Here is an 18759-nt window from a genome sequence, read left to right as displayed (position 1 = left end):
GGGTTTTACCTGTCAATTTTAACCAAATTAGAAATTCAAATTGAATTTTAGTATTTGTTAATACTTTTAAAACTAACAATAGTGTACAATTTATGTATTAACATAAATAATTTACTTTATTTTACTTTGTGGGGAAAGAAACTATTATCCAAAAGAAAAAAATTCAAAGAATGTCATTGCTTTACATTTTTACAAATTTCTTTAACATATGACATAATAAAAACACTAAGTTCTCATGCCTACTTCTGCAGTCATAGTCTGTTAGAATTTCACATGTCACATAACTTATGAAAAATCTATTGTACTTATGAGAGGCTGAGAAGTAAAAAAAGCCAAATAGTATCTTAGTATTATTTTAAAAATGGCTTTGACATTAGGGACCCTCAAAAGTGTGCCTTCTTGCAGTTTTCTATGGTTGTAAATTGAACTGTGTATTTTATTTTGTTTATTTATTTTTTTAAAAGATTTTATTTATTCATGAGAGGCAGAGACATAGGCAGAGGGAGAAGCAGGCTCTTTGTGGGGATCCTGGTGCAGGACTCGATCCCTGGACCAAGGTCATGCTCTGAGCCAAAGGCAGATGCTCAACCACTGAACCACCCAGGCGTCCCTGGACTGTGCATCTTAGAAAATTTTTTACTGGAGCACCTTAGTGGCTCAGTCAGTTAACTGTTCAGCTCTTGATTTTGGCTCACGTCATAATCTCAGGATCGTGAGACCAAGCCCCACATTGGGCTTTGCGCTCAGTGTGGAGTTTGCTTGAGATTCTTACTCCTCCTCTCCCACTCGTTTGCATGCATGCTCTTCAAATAAATAAATAGATAAAATCTTTTTTAAAAGTTTTTTATGTATTTGAGAGAGAGAGTGCAAGCACAGGGACAGGGAGAAGCAGGCACCCGGCTGAGCAGGGAGGCCAACTCGAGGTTTGATCCCAGAACGTTGAGGTCATGATCTGAGCCAAAGGCAGATGCTTAACTGACTAAGCCACCCAGGCATCCCCAATAAATAAGTAAAATCTTTGGATGCCTGGGTAGCTCAGCAGTTGAGCGTCTGCCTTCAGCTTAGGGAGTGATACTGGGTCCAGGGATTGAGTCCCACATTGGGCTCTCTGTGAGGAGGCTGCTTCTCCCTCTATGTCTCTGCCTCTTTCTCTGTGTCTCATGAATAAATAAAATCTTAAAGAAAAAGTAAGTAAAATCTTAGAAAAAATTCTAAAAATTTTTAACCTATAACAGCACTTAAAATCCTATATTTCTGTTGGTTGGGAAATCTAATTTTCTATATTCTTCTCTAAAAAATGAGGCGAATAATTCAAACACTAAGATAATACAAAAAGTTTGGTGTGGAATCTTCTTTGTGGTTTACAAAAATTAGGAGAGTTGCTGATTTAATAATAAATCTATACAAATTTGTTCCTTGAGACATATACACTGTAACATACTCTGTTAACATTGTGTCATAATTCATTTTCTAAAAATCCCATCCCAAAAAGGTTATATAATCAGTTACACAGGTTTATGTTACATACAACGTTAGGCATATCATTTTTATATATGGCAGTAGATTTTTATTTTTAAAGTGAATTCAGGATTGCTTATTTACATTTATATGACTTTCATAGTGAATTATTTTCAGAGTTAGTGGACATTCTGAATAAGAGTCATTTCCTTTTAGAATATGGAGTTACCAGTCTAATAGAAAATTGCAGATATGGTTCATCTTAAATTGAATAAGGACTTTGACAAAGCTATTGTATTCTTTTGATTGAGATGGAGACAGTGCTTTTAGTTTCACTCAAAGATTGTTTTCAAAGGATACTGCTTAATGGTAGGTATCAGGATGGAAGAAATTTTGTTTTTAATCTTACAATCTTTTTTCAAAAATACTTCCCTAAGGTAGAAAAATGCAGAGATGGTCTTATTAAGAAGTGCATATGTAGGGGATCCCTCGGTGGCTCAGCGGTTTAGCGCCTGCCTTTGGCCCAGGGCATGATCCTGAAGTCCCGGGATCGAGTCCCACGTCGGGCTCCTGGCATGGAGCCTGCTTCTCCCTCCTCCCGTGTCTCTGCCTCTCTCTCTCTCTCTCTGTCTATCATAAATAAATAAAATAAATAAATATTTTAAAAAAAGAAGTGCACATATAATACAGTTATGCATTTGTTAATAAGAAAAAGGAAATTTAAAAAATGTATAGAGGGGATCCCTGGGTGGCTCAGCGGTTTGGCACCTGCCTTTGGCCCAGAGCGCAATCCTGGAGTCCCAGGATCGAGTTCTGCGTCAGGCTCCTGGCATGGAACCTGCTTCTCTCTCTGCCTGTGTCTCTGCCTCTCTCTCTCTCTCTCTCTATGTCTATCATGAATAAATAAATACATCTTAAAAAAAGGTAAATGTATAGATAGGAGATAAACAGAGCAGGTCTAAAGTGAAAAGAAGTCTCTTCCTCTTGACTTCTAATACCTAGTCCCTCTGCAGAGATGACCTTTCAGAACAATTTTTCATCGTAGACCACAATACAATTATATCATTTAAACCTACATATGCAATAATATATACACTCTTGCTTTTTTATTCTTGTAAGCATTTTCAGGATTTTTTTAGTTAATAACATATCTTGAAGATCGTCCCCTCCACCTATCTACCAGATTTTCTAACAATTGTTTAGTATTTCATTAAATAGGTATGTTTTATTTAACCAATTCTCTTTTATTTATTTTTTAATTTTTTTTATTTTTAATTTTTATTTATTTATGATAGTCACACAGGGAGAGAGAGAGAGGCAGAGACATAGGCAGAGGGAGAAGCAGGCTCCATGCACCGGGAGCCTGACGTGGGATTCGATCCTGGGTCTCCAGGATCGCGCCCTGGGCCAAAGGCAGGCGCCAAACCGCTGCGCCACCCAGGGATCCCTAACCAATTCTCTTTTAATGGACATTTAGATTGTTTACAGTTAGTTTTTGGGGTTCTTTTTTGTTATTTTGTTGCTATTTCAAACAATGCTGCAGTGAATTTCCTTTCACATAAATATTGGCATATTTGTCAAGTCCATTTCTAGCAGTGGAATTGCTGGGTTAAAAAATCTGTACATTGAAATTTTGACAGGGTCAGATGGCTTTCCAAACATAGCATCAGTTTATATGCCCCATTAACAATATATGTGAACTCTTGCCTGTACTTGGTTTTGTATCTCTAAGGTTAAAGAAAAAGTGGTCATTTTGTTTTGCATTTCTCTGAGAATTAGAATGGATATTTTTGATAAGTGTTTTTTCGGCTTTGTACTATATTCTGTTCAACATTAAAGTCCAAAATTGGGAAAAATACTGAGCATATTAAATAAAGTTACAAAACACAGAAAGATAGGGTACCTGGATGGCTCAGTTGGTAAAGCGTCCACCTTTGGCTCAGGTCGTAATCCCAGAGTCTTGGGAGCCCCATGTCCTCAGCAGGGAATCTGCTTCTCTCTCTCTCTCTCTCTCTCTCCCCCCGTTCACTCTGTCTCTCAAATAAATAAATACAGTCTTTAAAAATAAAACACAAAAAGACCTAGACATTTCAAAAGTGGTTAGTGCAAATAAGATGGAGTTTGAGATACATGCAGCATTTTGATATCATACTTAGGGGGAAGTATATGTGTCCTGTATTTGGGGGCTAATTCCCAATGTAGACAAACTCCTACATCTTCATGCTTAACACAGCTTCATCACATCACAGCCTCATGCTGTAGGCAGCTGACCTCCATCCCATAGTTGTGCCACCTCACCCTTGAATCTTCTGAGATTACTACAGCAAAAGGAGTGGCTTGGAAAAGGCTCACTAGCTCTTTATTACCTTGCTCTCTCCTTTCCTTTGGCCAGAAGAAATACCTTTCAGAGGCTTGGAAAATATCAAGGAGCACCCAGATATTGGGGGAGCATCAGTAGTTTCTGCCACTATACCAACAGTAGACTCTTGTATCAGGCTTCAAAAACAATGGAACATAACTACCCAGAAGTCCATTTGAGAAATAAAGTATGTGCCTTCAGTGTGCCTGTCCTCCAAGTGAGCCAGTGTAATATGGCTGCATTACTAGAAGCAGATTGAGATTGGGAGATAACCTTATTTGGCTTGATTCTGGGTACCACTTTTTTGTTGTTGTTGTTTTTTTTTTTTTTTTATTTTTTTTTTTTTGTTGTTGTTTTTTAAAGATTTTTAGACAGCAGGGAGAAAGAAAATCCCAAGTTGAGCAGGAGCCCAACGTGGGGCTGAGTTGCACGACCCAGAGATCACGACCTGAGCCGAAACCAAGATTTGGACACTTAATGACTGCTCCACCCAGGTGCCCCTGGGTGTCACATTTTAAGAGATTGATACTGACAAGGTACAGAGTAATGCAGTAAGGATGTGTAAGGATCTATAAGTCTATGAATTTTGTCCAGTAAACTAACCCTTCCATCTAAAAACTTAGTATTCTAGAAGAATTTAAAGACTTGAAGAAGAGGGTGACACAGATACAAAATAGATGACTTCTGTGTTTTTCCCAAGGAGAAAACTAGAACTGGGTTAATGGAGTTTTAGGGAGATTTTTCTTTAGAATAGTGAATATTTAACAGTTTGACATTTCTCATGTATCAAGCAAAACCAGATGACATCTGTGAAGAATATTATAGAGAAGATTCCTATTTGTCATGAGAAATTGGTCTGGGTAATCTCTGGCCTGTTTTCAAATCGGAGTTTTTTTATGATGAATGTCAAATGAATACTCCTTTCTCTTTTTAAATAGGATACTGATGAAATTCAAGTTAATTATCCTGGGATGTTTGAATTGATGGAAGATTTGCAAGGTAAGGCACTTTAAAGAATGTTTAGTCTCCATTTGAAAGTCATATTTTGAGAGCAGACTCTATGGCAGATACTGGAGCTAAGCACTAAGAGATACATTGGTGAGGAGAAAACAGACTGTCTTTATGGAGCTTATAAAATGGGTGAGGTAGACACCACACAGCTGCCCTAAAGAGAAAAGTTAAATTAGAATCACGGTAAGTGCTACAAAGTGGAGGTGCATGGTGCTATGACCACCTATAAAAAGATGGTGGTACTTTCTTGAAGGGTGCATCTGGGGCTGGTAAGGCACATCAGTGACTCTCTAGCAACAGTTGGTGGCTCAGGTCCAGGCGCAAGAAAACAGGTAGTTGGGTTAGTGTAGGAATGGGGTTTGTTAAAAGGGTAAGTCCTGGTTAGAGAGAGTCCGCGAAGTCTTTGTCTGAGGAAGTGCTGATTGTGCTCTGATAAATGAAGATGAGTTAACTTGGTGAAGAAGGGAGGGAAGTGAGTCACAGGCAGGGAGAATAGCATGTGCAAAGACTGGCAGGAAAACGCATGACAAGTACTAAAAGCAGGCATTTTGGCTAGAGTAGAGAGAAATAATGAAATTGATGAGTAAATGGAGACCCTGCAGTCCCTGTTGAGCTTGTCTTTATCTTAAAACCCCTTTGAGGCATTTTAACAAAGGGGGTGGGGAGTTATGATTTCAAATTTGCATTTTGGAAAAAATGGATTGGCAGATCAACTAGTAGGGAGACTCATTGATTTAAAGCTTATTGAGAGATGATGGTGGCTTGGACTAAGGTGGTGGCAATGGAGATTGAAAGAAGTGAATGGATTCTAGAGATAATTAGAATATAAATTTGACAATCCTTGCTGATGAGTTACATGTGGATGAGTAAAGAGAGCTATTTCAAACAACTCCAAAATTTCTGGCTCACATAACCAGATAGCCTGTGCCCCTTCATTAACAGAGAAAACAGTAGAAGATGACCAAGTATGGGCAGGGACACCTCTTGAGTTCACATGTGGATATTTTGGGTTTGAAGTGCTTGTGAAATGTCTAAGAGGAGATGTCAAGTACATGGTTGGGTGTGTGAGTATGCCATTTAGAGGAGGCGATTGCCTGGTTAAGATATCATGAGTCATTTGTGAATTGGTATTTGAAGCAATTGCCTGGAATGAGAGTGTGAAGTGAGAAGAGAAGACAGATACTGGGCCTTTAGGAACCTAATATACAGTGACTGTATAAAAGAAGGACATATCTGGATGTATTACAGATGTGATGGCAGAGGCGGAGTATTGCAGAACTATTAGTGGTGGGGAGGCTAAAAAATCTTAGAGATCGTGGTACTAGTAATTATTAACATTGCAGTCACCTGGGGGTGGTGACAGGACTTGGCTACAAATGGACACTGAATCAGGTGCCAACTGTCCGATGAATGAGGAAAGAGACTAGGAGCCTGATATCTATGTGTCTGACTGCAAGCAGGAGTGGGAGAGGGTGATGACCAAATATTGTGGTTCTTAGCAGGACAAGGATTTTTAAAAAGTTAGAGAAAAAATGGCCTGGAAGAGGCTTTGAGGAGCAATAGGGATATAAACCCTACGTCCCAATTTTGAAAGAGGGAACGTACACAGATATGCACATCTGTTGCAGAGGGGGCTACTGGAGAAGTGATTTTCTCCAAGGAGAGCTTCTTTTTTTTTTTTTTTTTTAATAATACATTTATTTTTTATTGGTGTTCACTTTACCAACATACAGAATAACACCCAGTGCTCATCCCGTCAAGTGCCCCCCTCCCATTCACCCCCAACCCCTGCCCTCCTCCCCTTCCATCACCCCTAGTTCGTTTCCCAGAGTTAGGAGTCTTTATGTTCTGTCTCCCTTTCTGATATTTCCCACACATTTCTTCTCCCTTCCCTTATATTCCCTTCCACTATTATTTATATTCCCCAAATGAATGAGAACATACAATGTTTGTCCTTCTCCAATTGACTTAATCACTCAGCATAATACCTTCCAGTTCCATCCACATTGAAGCAAACGGTGGGTATTTGTCGTTTCTAATGGCTGAGGAATATTCCATTGTATACATAAACCACATCTTCTTTATCCATTCATCTTTCGATGGACACCGAGGCTCCTTCCACAGTTTGGCTATTGTGGACATTGCTGCTAGAAACATCGGGGTGCAGGTATCCCGGCGTTTCATTGCATCTGAATCTTTGGGGTAAATCCCCAACAGTGCAATTGCTGGGTCATAGGGCAGGTCTATTTTTAACTCTCTGAGGAACCTCCACACAGTTTTCCAGAGTGGCTGCACCAGTTCACATTCCCACCAACAGTGCAAGAGGGTTCCCTTTTCTCCACATCCTCTCCAACATTTGTTGTTTCCTGTCTTGTTAATTTTCCCCATTCTCACTGGTGTGAGGTGGTATCTCATTGTGGTTTTGATTTGTATTTCCCTGATGGCAAGTGATGCAGAGCATTTTCTCATGGGCGTGTTGGCCATGTCTGTGTCTTCCTCTGTGAGATTTCTCTTCATGTCTTTTGCCCATTTCATGATTGGATTGTTTGTTTCTTTGGTGTTGAGTTTAATAAGTTCTTTATAGATCTTGGATACTAGCCGTTTATCTGATACGTCGTTTGCAAATATCTTCTCCCATTCTGTAGGTTGTCTTTTAGTTTTGTTGACTGTATCCTTTGCTGTGCAAAAGCTTCTTATCTTGATGAAGTCCCAATAGTTCATTTTTGCTTTTGTTTCTTTTGCCTTCGTGGATGTATCTTGCAAGAAGTTACTGTGGCCGAGTTCAAAAAGGGTGTTGCCTGTGTTCTCCTCTAGGATTTTGATGGACTCTTGTCTCACATTTAGATCTTTCATCCATTTTGAGTTTATCTTTGTGTATGGTGCAAGAGAGTGGTCTAGTGTCATTCTTCTGCATGTGGATGTCCAATTTTCCCAGCACCATTTATTGAAGACACTGTATTTCTTCCAGTGGATAGTCTTTCCTCCTTTATCGAATAATAGTTGACCATAAAGTTCAGGGTCCACTTCTGGGTTCTTTATTCTGTACCATTGATCTATGTGTCTGTTTTTGTGCCAGTACCACACTGTCTTGATGACCACAGCTTTGTAGTACAACCTGAAATCTGGCATTGTGATGCCCCCAGATATGGTTTTCTTTTTTAAAATTCCCCTGGCTATTCAAGGTTTTTTTCTGATTCCACACAAATCTTAAAATAATTTGTTCTAACTCTCTGAAGAAAGTCCATGGTATTTTGATAGGGATTGCATTAAACGTATAAATTGCCCTGGGTAACATTGACATTTTCACAATATTAATTCTGCCAATCCATGAGCATGGAATATTTTTCCATCTCTTTGTATCTTCCTCAATTTCTTTCAGAAGTGTTCTATAGTTTTTAGGGTATAGATCCTTTACCTCTTTGGTTAGGTTTATTCCTAGGTATCTTATGCTTTTGGGTGCAATTGTAAATGGGACTGACTCCTTAATTTCTCTTTCTTCAGTCTCATTGCTAGTGTATAGAAATGCCACTGACTTCTGGACATTGATTTTGTATCCTGCCACGCTACCGAATTGCTGTATGAGTTCTAGCAATCTTGGGGTGGAGGCTTTTGGGTTTTCTATGTAGAGTATCATGTCATCGGCGAAGAGGGAGAGTTTGACTTCTTTGCCAATTTGAATGCCTTTCATGTCTTTTTGTTGTCTGATTGCTGAGGCTAGGACTTCCAGTACTATGTTGAATAGCAGTGGTGAGAGTGGACATCCCTGTCTTGTTCCTGATCTTAGGGGAAAGGCTCCCAGTGCTTCCCCATTGAGAATGATATTTGCTGTGGGCTTTTCATAGATGGCTTTTAAGATGTCGAGGAATGTTCCCTCTATCTCTACACTCTGAAGTGTTTTGATCAGGAATGGATGCTGTATTTTGTCAAATGCTTTCTCTGCATCTAATGAGAGGATCATATGGTTCTTGGTTTTTCTCTTGCTGATATGATGAATCACATTGATTGTTTTACGGCTGTTGAACCAGCCTTGTGTCCCAGGGATAAATCCTACTTGGTCATGGTGAATAACATTCTTAATGTACTGTTGGATCCTATTGGCTAGTATCTTGTTGAGAATTTTTGCATCCATGTTCATCAGGGATATTGGTCTGTAATTCTCCTTTTTGGTGGGGTCTTTGTCTGGTTTTGGAATTAAGGTGATGCTGGCCTCATCGAACGAATTTGGAAGTATTCCATCTCTTTCTATCTTTCCAAACAGCTTTAGGAGAATAGGTATGGTTTCTTCTTTATTTAAAAAAATTTTTTTTTTTAATTTTTATTTATTTGTGATAGTCACAGAGGGAGAGAGAGAGGCAGAGACACAGGCAGAGGGAGAAGCAGGCTCCATGCACCGGGAGCCCAACGTGGGATTCGATCCCGGGTCTCCAGGATCGCGCCCTGGGCCAAAGGCAGGCGCCAAACCGCTGCGCCACCCAGGGATCCCTGGTTTCTTCTTTAAACGTTTGATAGAATTCCCCTGGGAAGCCATCTGGCCCTGACTCTTGAGTCTTGGGAGGTTTTTGATGACTGCTTCAATTTCCTCCCTGGTTATTGGCCTGTTCAGGTTTTCTATTTCTTCCTGTTCCAGTTTTGGTAGTTTGTGGCTTTCCAGGAATGCGTCCATTTCTTCTAGATTGCCTAATTTATTGGCGTATAGCTGTTCATAATATGTTTTTAAAATCATTTGTATTTCCTTGGTGTTGGTAGTGATCTTTCCTTTCTCATTCATGATTTTATTAATTTGAGTCTTCTCTCTCTTCTTTTTAATAAGGCTGGCTAATGGTTTATCTATCTTATTAATTCTTTCAAAGAACCAACTCCTGGTTCTGTTGATCTGTTCCACAGTTCTTCTGGTCTCAATTTCGTTGAGTTCTGCTTGAATCTTAATTAACTCTCTTCTGCTGCGTGTAGGATCTATCTGCTGTTTTTTCTCTAGCTCCTTTATGTGTAAGGTTAGCTTTTGTATTTGAGTTCTTTCCAGGTTTTTTTTTCTTTTTTTTTAAAATTTTTATTTATTTGTGATAGTCACAGAGAGAGAGAGAGAATGAGGCAGAGACACAGGCAGAGGGAGAAGCAGGCTCCATGCACCGGGAGCCTGATGTGGGATTCGATCCCGGGTCTCCAGGATTGCGCCCTGGGCCAAAGGCAGGCGCCAAACCGCTGCGCCACCCAGGGATCCCTCTTTCCAGGTTTTGAATGGATGTTTGTATTGCGATGTATTTCCCCCTTAGGACTGCTTTTGCTGCATCCCAAAGATTTTGAATGGTTGTATCTTCATTCTCATTAGTTTCCATGAATCTTTTTAATTCTTCCTTAATTTCCTGGTTGACCCTTTCATCTTTTAGCAGGATGGTCCTTAACCTCCACGTGTTTGAGGTCCTTCCAAACTTCTTGTTGTGATTTAGTTCTAATTTCAAGGTATTATGGTCTGAGAATATGCAGGGGACGATCCCAATCTTTTGGTATTGGTTCACACCCGATTTGTGACCCAGTGTGTGGTCTATTCTGGAGAAAGTTCCATGTGCACTTGAGAAGAATGTGTATTCAGTTGAGTTTGGATGTAAAGTTCTGTAGATATCTGTGAAATCCATCTGGTCCAGTGTATCATTTAAAGCTCTCGTTTCTTTGGATATGTTGTGCTTAGAAGACCTATCTAGTATAGAAGGAGGTAGATTGAAGTCACCAAGTATAAGTGTATTATTCTCTAAGTACTTCTTCACTTTGGTTATTAATTGATTTAAATATTTGGGAGCTCCCACATTCGGGGCATATATATTGAGGATTGTTAAGTCCTCTTGTTGGATAGATCCTTTAAGTATGAGATAGTGTCCCTCTTCATCTCTCACTACAGTCTTCGGGGTAAATTTTAGTTTATCTGATATAAGGATGGATACCCCTGCTATCTTTTGAGGACCATTTGAATGGTAAATGGTTCTCCAACCTTTATTTTCAGGCTGTAGGTGTCCTTCTGTCTAAAATGAGTCTCTTGTAGACAGCAAATAGATGGGTCCTGCTTTTTTATCCAGTCTGAAACCCTGCACCTTTTGATGGGGTCATTAAGCCCGTTCACGTTCAGAGTTACTATTGAAAGGTATGAGTTTAGTGTCATCATGATATCTATTCAGTCCTTGTTTTTGTGGATTGTTCCACTGAACTTCTTCTTAAAAGGAGAATTTTAAGAGTCCCTCTTAAAATTTCTTGCAGAGCTGGTTTGGAGGTCACATATACTTTCAGTTCCAGGCCTGTCTTGGAAGCTCTTTATCTCTCCTTCCATTTTGAATGAGAGCCTTGCTGGATAAAGTATTCTTGGTTGCATGTTCTTCTCATTTAGGACCCTGAATATATCCTGCCAGCCCTTTCTGGCCTGCCAGGTCTCTGTGGAGAGGTCTGCTGTTACCCTAATACTCCTCCCCATAAAGGTCAGGGATTTCTTGTCTCTTGCTGCTTTAAGGATCTTCTCTTTATCTTCGGAATTTGCAAGCTTAACTATTAGGTGTCGAGGTGTTGAACGGTTTTTATTGATTTTAGGGGGGGATCTCTCTATTTCCTGGATCTGAATGCCTGTTTCCCTTCCCAGATTAGGAAAGTTTTCATCTATGATTTGTTCAAATACACATTCTGGCCCTCTGTCCCTTTCGGCGCCCTCAGGAACCCCAATTAAACGTCGGTTTTTCTTCCTCAGGCTGTCGTTTATTTCCCTTAATCTATCCTCATGATCTTTTAATTGTTTGTCTCTTTTTTCCTCAGTTTCCCTCTTTGCCATCAACTTGTCTTCTATGTCACTCACTCGTTCTTCCACCTCATTAACCCTCGTCGTTAGGACTTCTAGTTTGGATTGCATCTCATTCAATTGATTTTTAATTTCTGCCTGATTGGATCTAAATTCTGTAGTCATGAAGTCTCTTGAGTCCTTTATGCTTTTTTCTAGAGCCACCAGTAGCTGTATAATAGTGCTTCTGAATTGGCTTTCTGACATTGAATTGTAATCCAGATGGGGATTCCCTCTCTCTGTGGGAGAGAGGACTGTTTCTGATTCTTTCTTTTGAGGTGAGGTTTTCCTTCTAGTCATTTTGCTCAGTGCAGAGTGGTCAAAAACAAATTGTATTGGGAAAAGGAGAAAAAGAGAGGAGAGAAAGAAGGAAAGAAAAGAGAAAAAAAAGAAAAAAGGAAGAAAAAAGAAAAAGAGACAGAAAAAGGAAAAAAAAAAGGTGGGGGAAGCAAACAAATCAAAAAGCAAAACAAACAAACAAACAAAAAAACCCAGGGTATATCTTCTGATTCTGTGTACTTTAAGTCCCTTGACTTACCCTGGAACTTGTCCGTCCAGCTGGTCTTCTGGGGGAGGGGCCTGTTGTGCTGATTTTCAGGTGTTAGCACTTGGGGGAGCTGCTCTGCCCCCTGCCTGGTGCAGGGCTCAGTGGGGGTTGTTTACCCCATGAGGCCCCAGGAGGAACAACCGCAGTGGCCGGGCCAGCCCTGGAGCCCTGACTTCAGCCCCCGCAGTAACTACCGAGCTCTCCCTTTGCAGGGCCTGGAGGCTCCGGGGCGGGGCCGCTGATCTACTCAGCTCGGGGCAGGAGCGTCCTTGCGGTCCTGGGCCCTCCCGGCCTCTGCCTGTCCCGGGGGGAGGCCGGATTCTGGGCTGTGGCCCCGGTGCCCAGGGTTCCCGGGCCTGCGCTGTTGGATTCGAGCTCCCGCCCTGCAGCCCCCTCCGCGGAGCTGCTCCCGCCCCGCAGCCCCCTCCGCCGAGCTGCCGCCCGAGCCCCGCCGAGCTGCTCCCGGAGCCGCGCAGCCCCCTCTGCGGAGCCGCCGCCCGAGCCTCTCCCGAGCTGCTCCGGGTCCAGCCCTGCGCGCTGCAGCCCTTATGGAGCTCGGCGCATCTCCCGGGGCGCAGGTGTCTGTTAGTGTCCCCGGGAGCCCGAGGGCACCCCCGCCCTCCTGGGTCCTGCTCCACCTCCCTGCGAGCCTCTTTCCGCCCGGGAAGGTCGGTGCAGCTCCTGCTTCTCCGGGACTGGGCTCTCCTGTCCTGGGGACACTCGCCCCGGCCTCAGCCGGGCTCCTCGCGGGCCCCTCCCCCTTGGAGGCCTTTTGTTTCTTTAATTCTTTTTCCCCGTCTTCCTACCTTGATAGAAGCGCGAACTCTTCTCACTGTAGCAGTCCAGCTGTTCTCTCTCTTTAAATCTCAGGCCGAATTCAGAGATTTTCAGGATGATTTGAAGGTTATCTAGGTAATTTGGTGGAGACAGGTGATTGGGGACCCTACTCTTCCGCCATCTTGCCCCTCCCTCCTCCAAGGAGAGCTTCCATTTGCCTAAGAAATGAGCTTTGACTTTTTATTACACAAATGGCATGGGCAGTTTTGATGAATGAGGAAAGCTAAAAGTGATTAAAGATGTGTTCTTTGAAATAAGAACTGTGCTTATTTAGGAGAACCTTAATCTGGATACTGAAAAATGATAAGATGATTAAGCAAGAGATTTATAAGACTAAATAGCTTGCAGTTGTTTACAGATTTATAGTTTTTCTTTTTTTTTTTTTTTAAGAGATCTTATTTATTTATTCATGATAGAGAGAGAGAGAGAGGCAGAGACACAGGCAGAGGGAGAAGCAGGCTCCATACTGGGAGCCCGACGTGGGACTCATCCCCAGACTCCAGGGTCAGGCACAGGGGCGGAAGGCAGGCGCTAAACTGCTGAGCCACCCAGGGATCCCCAAGATTTATAGTTTTTCTTAAACGCAGTTGCGGTTGCTTCTCTCAGTAGTCCTCTGGTAACACTTTATCTCTGTATTACAAGTGAGGCGTATTAGATCCACTAATATAAAGGGAACACTTGCCTGTTAGTGGCAGAATTAGGTGCCAAACTCTTGCCTTCTTGACTCCTGCCCTGGCATTCTTTTACCTGACTCTACTTCTTTTGGCTGCCCATTAATAAAAGACTATTTTACCTATCATCCAGCTTCCTCTGAGAATGGTACTTCTGTTGGCTTTACAAGGAGAAAGATATGTAGCCAAAAACTTACTATTATAGTCACTTTTCATTCATTATAATTTAATACAGGGATTGGTAGCCAATAGCATGCATGCTTGAGATGACAGGGGATCAATGATAAATCACACATCTCTCCAAGTACCACCCCAAACACTTGGTTCCCCAGGACATAGTTAATCATGGAGCCCCTTCATCCGAAGACTTGAGAGGTGGTTGTGGGCGATGATGTATCATTCAGACTCTAATGATAAAAATACTTCTCAAATGCAGCATTTATGATTCATTTCAAGAGAGAAGCAAGAAAGAGACTAGAAATTAGATATATCAGTTGGAAAAGGTAGTACTGCCCTCTAATTAAAAATACAGAACTTGGGACGGCTGGGTGGCTCAGTGGTTGAGCATCTGCCTTTGGCTCTGGGTGTGAGCCCATGGTCCGGGATCAAATTCCTCATCAGGCTCTTTGTGGGGAGCCTGCTTCTGCCTCTGTTTCTCCCTCTGCCTGTGTCTCTGCCTCTCTCTCTATGAATGAATAAATTAAAAAAAAAAATCTTTTAAAAAATAATTTAAAAAATACAGAACTTACTCTGTGTCAGGTGCAATTCTGTGACATTTTCTGATATCCTAATTTTACCTATGAACAAATTGAGACATTGAGAAGTTAAGTATCTTGTCTTTGCTCACACTGGATCTGGAATTAGGATTTGAATCCAAAGTCCAGTACTGCTTACTTGATCTCTGTGCATTCTTGTTTTCATTAAAGTTAGCATAGTAAAATGCTCTAATCTTAACTGTATAGTTGCTGGTATTTTTAATCACTCTCCAGACAGGGACTGGAACATTTCTAGGCCCCTCAGAAGGTTGCCTCCTGCCAGTATCCAGTTGATAAACCCCACTTCCCCCAAGGGTTTTAAATAGGTCATTTATTTTGAAGACTTGTTGCCTGATATTTACCTTAAGAGGCTTTGCCAGTGCTTCTCTTATTTTTACTGTAAAGACTTTTACATAAATCTTATATTTTAGTCTTTGAGTCTCTTATCCTTAGGATTAAGAATTATGTAAAGATAACATATAAAAGTGATATTTAACAAAGTAAATGTAAACATTAGATGATTGATTTTATATTCATTTACTTATATTTATTTACTATTTGCCAGCTATTGAGCCAGTGATGAAGATACATATTTCCTTATCTCAGGGAGCTTGTGCTCTAGTAGAGACATAGAGCTAAAGCAAGAGACATGGCATTTAACTATAAAGTAAGATAATTGTGTTTTAAAGTATATGGAAAAACAGAATCCCTAAATCTGTTTAGGGAGTCAGGGATGCTTTTGTAGAAGAGGCAGGACCTAAGTTAAAATGAGTTTGTCAGGAGAGTGAGTGAGTGAGTGGCTGGGTACTGGGTTGGGGCGTTGCCTTCCAAGCCAAGGGAACGGTGTATAAAATCATGGAGATGTGAGACATTTCCTTCACTTTTCTAATTAAAAAACACTACAGTAATTCTGTTTGGCTTGAAAATGTAGAATGGAGAAGTGATGGGAAATGATGTGGGATAGTCTATCACAGGCTTCTAGATTTTATCAGGTGAGCCTGGTACTGTAAGGGGAGAATTTCATGCAGAGGAGAGAGAGATCACTGTTAAAAAGCTCATCCTCTAGCACTGTTTATACTTTATGAGGAAGGTAAGACTAGAATTAACATGATTCATCTCATGTTATACATGAGTAAACTGAGGCACAGAAAGAAACTAAGTAACCTGCCCAAGGTAATGTATTATAAGTAATAGAGCCAGGATTGAAGTCTAGTGCAGCAGCCTAACTCAGATCCTGAAATCTCAACCATTCTGCTTTTAAAAAGTCAGAGGCAGCTGAGTTGGGAAGGAGAGTGGCCAGGGATGAATGGAGGAGGGGAAGAGCTGGGGTGACTACTGCCAGGTATGCTGCTTTGCCTACTGTAAGATGGTGTTACTTTCAAATTGGTTTTTGGTATTTTATAGTTAGACTTTTTTCTTGATGGTTGTAGCTTCTCATTTGAACTGCCATTGTTATTAATTCACAGAAAAAGTCCAGAATGTTGACCTAATTTTACAAAACAAGTTGCATATCAGCTGATGAATACATGAAAAGTTTTGGAGGCTTTCACAGTAGTTTTAAGGTAAGTTCAGTTTGTTTTTTAAAGACAACCCTCAGTATTATTCCTCGTAAAGCACAATAGAATAGATTTTTATACAAACAGTTGAACTTAACCTTAAAAACACTGTGAGAGTCTTAAGCAGTCACTTGCTTCCTGGATTTTTCTGTTATTCCAAAACCCAGAGCTGGTCAGAAGTTCCTAAATGTGTTTCCCAGGTCAGTAAAGGTCTACCATGATGCATTTTGAAGTGCTGTCATTCCATCTTGAAGATGATAAAACTGAGTTTAATTAGAGTTGTGACTTTGCCCTAGATACTTAAGGATCAGAACTGAGATGATGATCACAAAGTCTAGACTTTCTGTACCACATCACACTGCTACCATGAGGAGAAAGGAAGGTTGATATGGTGGTATGCTTCTCTTGTGAGGCAAGGGAGTACTGTCCTAGCAGCAGAGTTACTGTGTTATGCAGTAGTGCTCTTGAATTTCTATATCACAGAGAACATTAAGCCTGATAATCTTAATTAGTGTATCTAATACCAGTTATTTAAAAGGCATTTTAGAATTTCTATTGTATTAAGAATCCCCTGTCCCATGTATTAAGTATTTACATTAAATAACCTGTTTGTTTTCCACTGATACTGCCTATGTCCAATTTGTGGTAAGGCATGGCGCTGGGAAGGTGAATGAAAATAAAAGCACCGCAGCCATCATCAGCAATAGAATCTTCCAACTCAACTCCCAGTTTACCTCTGGTCGCTTGATATGGTTCATACAACGTAGGAGAATGTGTTTAAATCAGATTATGTAATGGGTCTGTAATGGTAGCTGTCACAGCCTTCAGAGATCATCTAGTCTTGTCACCTAGAAGACCCACAGCAATTGATCTAAGCAATTGATTGGTCGTGTATTAGATTCGTGACAGCAAGAATAAGATCCACCTTTTTCTTCTTGATGACTAATCTATTAGTTCATATGTCTGTTGTTCTTCATGAATTGGGGCTGTTATACTCACAGAATGCTGGAAATTGCTTTTAGTATCAGAGATTCATTATTTTGAGGAATAGTAGGAACCATTTGAGATTGGAGAGAAGAAAAAGATTCATTTATTACAGCTGATTTTATTGTTTTTAATAAGGCCATTGAAAACTTGGAAGGTTGTCATTTTTAAACTTCTAAAGAACAACTGATATTGGGAAGTTTGTTGGGGTTTTTTGGTGAAAGTAGGAAAAGTAAGAACTGATTTTTGATGGTGTGGTATATAGAGAATGTAAAGGATTTTTACTTTTGAAATTTGTTTTGATTTCGTGGACTAAAATGTGGCCTTTCAAAGGGATTTTGTTTAAGTATGTGCATAAATAATTAAATATATAGCACTACTTGTTATTTGAACAGTAGAAGAGTATCAATCCTTTTGGCTATCAACTTGAAGAAAAACGCCTGAACTCCAAAGCCTAGCTTGGAGCCCAACATGGGGCTTGAACTCACAGCCCTGAGATCAAGACCTGAGCTGAGATTAAGAGTCAGATGCTTAACTGAGCCACACAGGTGCCCCAGAATTCTAAATTTTAAAATACTAAGAAAAATGCTCATATAAATAATGCATATAATTTTTTCCTAACCTGGAATTAGTAAAATATTATAAAATCTGAAAACACATTGTAGTTTTGATACTGTTTAGCGAATCTCAAGGCCCTCTCCCAATTTCATGACCAGACAGAATTTATGGTTTGGAAGGAGTGAGGCATCGTAGCAGTGCCCTGTCCTCTGACGAGCAGCTAATGGGGGCTTGAAAAGGTACTTGCGAACTCTTAATAACATACCTGGAGGGTCAGTTGCTTTGCTTTTGCCCAGCTGGCCTGCTTTAGACCACTGTTGGCAAGTGAGGCATGCTTAGAGGACTTGCCTGCTAAAATTTGACCTCTTCTCTGGTCTTAATATCCAGAAGCTTCAAGTCGCTTTTGCCTAGGTCACTAAGAAGCCTAGCAATACAAGCTATTAGAGAATGGGGATGGGTACACTTCTAGATGTGAAGAGGTTAAATTTGTGCTTTGAGTAGCTCAGGGTATTGGTGGTGTTATCTAAAACTGCCTGTAGTGTATTTTTAGGCATGGGCGAGAGTAACTGTGCTTGGAATAGAAAAGCCCTGCTGCACCGAGACACGATGCTGGCGGCGGCGGCGGTGTACAGAGGTAAGGGAGCTGGTCATCCTTTCAACCCTCCCCTCCTAAAGGAACACATGCCCTGCTGTGTTTATCCCTTAAAATTACCAGTACTTCCTTTCCTGGTAAGGCACCATCAGATTTCTTGTCCTTCTTTGCAGAACACAGATCCTGTAGTTCCATATCCTTTTTCCAAACAGCTCTTAACTGTATTCCTGTTAGCTTCTCGGCATTAGGATTTTTCATGTGAGACATTCTCAGAGTCCTCTGAGTATCCCATTTCTCTTTGGAGGATATGACTTTTTTTGAGCAGATTTTTTCTTTCCGTTTCCATCTTTTCTAGATTGTAACCATTATTTGTCTTTATAGAAATGTACAGAAATGAGGATGGTTCAGTACCTGCCACATATCAAATCTATTACATGATAGGATGGAAATACCATGATTCACAGGTAATATTAGTAAGACAAATCATTTTTCTTAGCAGGTTCATGTCTTCATTTACTTTTTATTTACATAGGGTGGGGGCTTTTGAAAAAAATATATGATGGCGTTAAGGGATTTAATTTAGAGCTATATATTTATCTATTTCTAATATCTTTAATCTTTCA

The 18759-nt window shown here is 40.6% G+C and overlaps 1 protein-coding gene and 1 long non-coding RNA gene across 7 annotated transcripts in view; one reads left to right on the top strand and one right to left on the bottom strand.

The window, feature by feature from the left end:
- The window catches only part of NDUFAF5 (NADH:ubiquinone oxidoreductase complex assembly factor 5), a 63144-nt gene that overhangs the window by 17208 nt on the left and 27177 nt on the right, over positions 1-18759 (top strand). For 2 of the 6 annotated variants that reach the window (XM_077872170.1, XM_077872169.1), the window contains 3 exons: positions 4756-4816; positions 18095-18178; positions 18518-18600. In XM_077872170.1, coding sequence (XP_077728296.1) covers positions 4756-4816; positions 18095-18178; positions 18518-18600 — 228 coding nt within the window. Of the gene's footprint in view, positions 1-4755; positions 4817-15912; positions 16009-18083; positions 18179-18517; positions 18601-18759 lie in introns of those variants that run through there. The other 4 variants (XR_013364809.1, XM_077872171.1, XM_077872174.1 and 1 more) reach the window with 4 other exon arrangements.
- Positions 1231-13141, bottom strand: LOC144297917 (uncharacterized). Its single transcript, XR_013364854.1, has 3 exons — positions 12990-13141; positions 3362-3488; positions 1231-2084 (listed from the first exon to the last, which is right to left on the bottom strand). It is a non-coding gene; the product is annotated as an uncharacterized LOC144297917 (long non-coding RNA).

This window comes from Canis aureus, chromosome 26 (genome assembly GCF_053574225.1).
Source record: "Canis aureus isolate CA01 chromosome 26, VMU_Caureus_v.1.0, whole genome shotgun sequence".
Classification (NCBI taxonomy): domain Eukaryota; kingdom Metazoa; phylum Chordata; class Mammalia; order Carnivora; family Canidae; genus Canis; species Canis aureus.
This window is presented reverse-complemented; position numbering and strand designations above follow the sequence as displayed.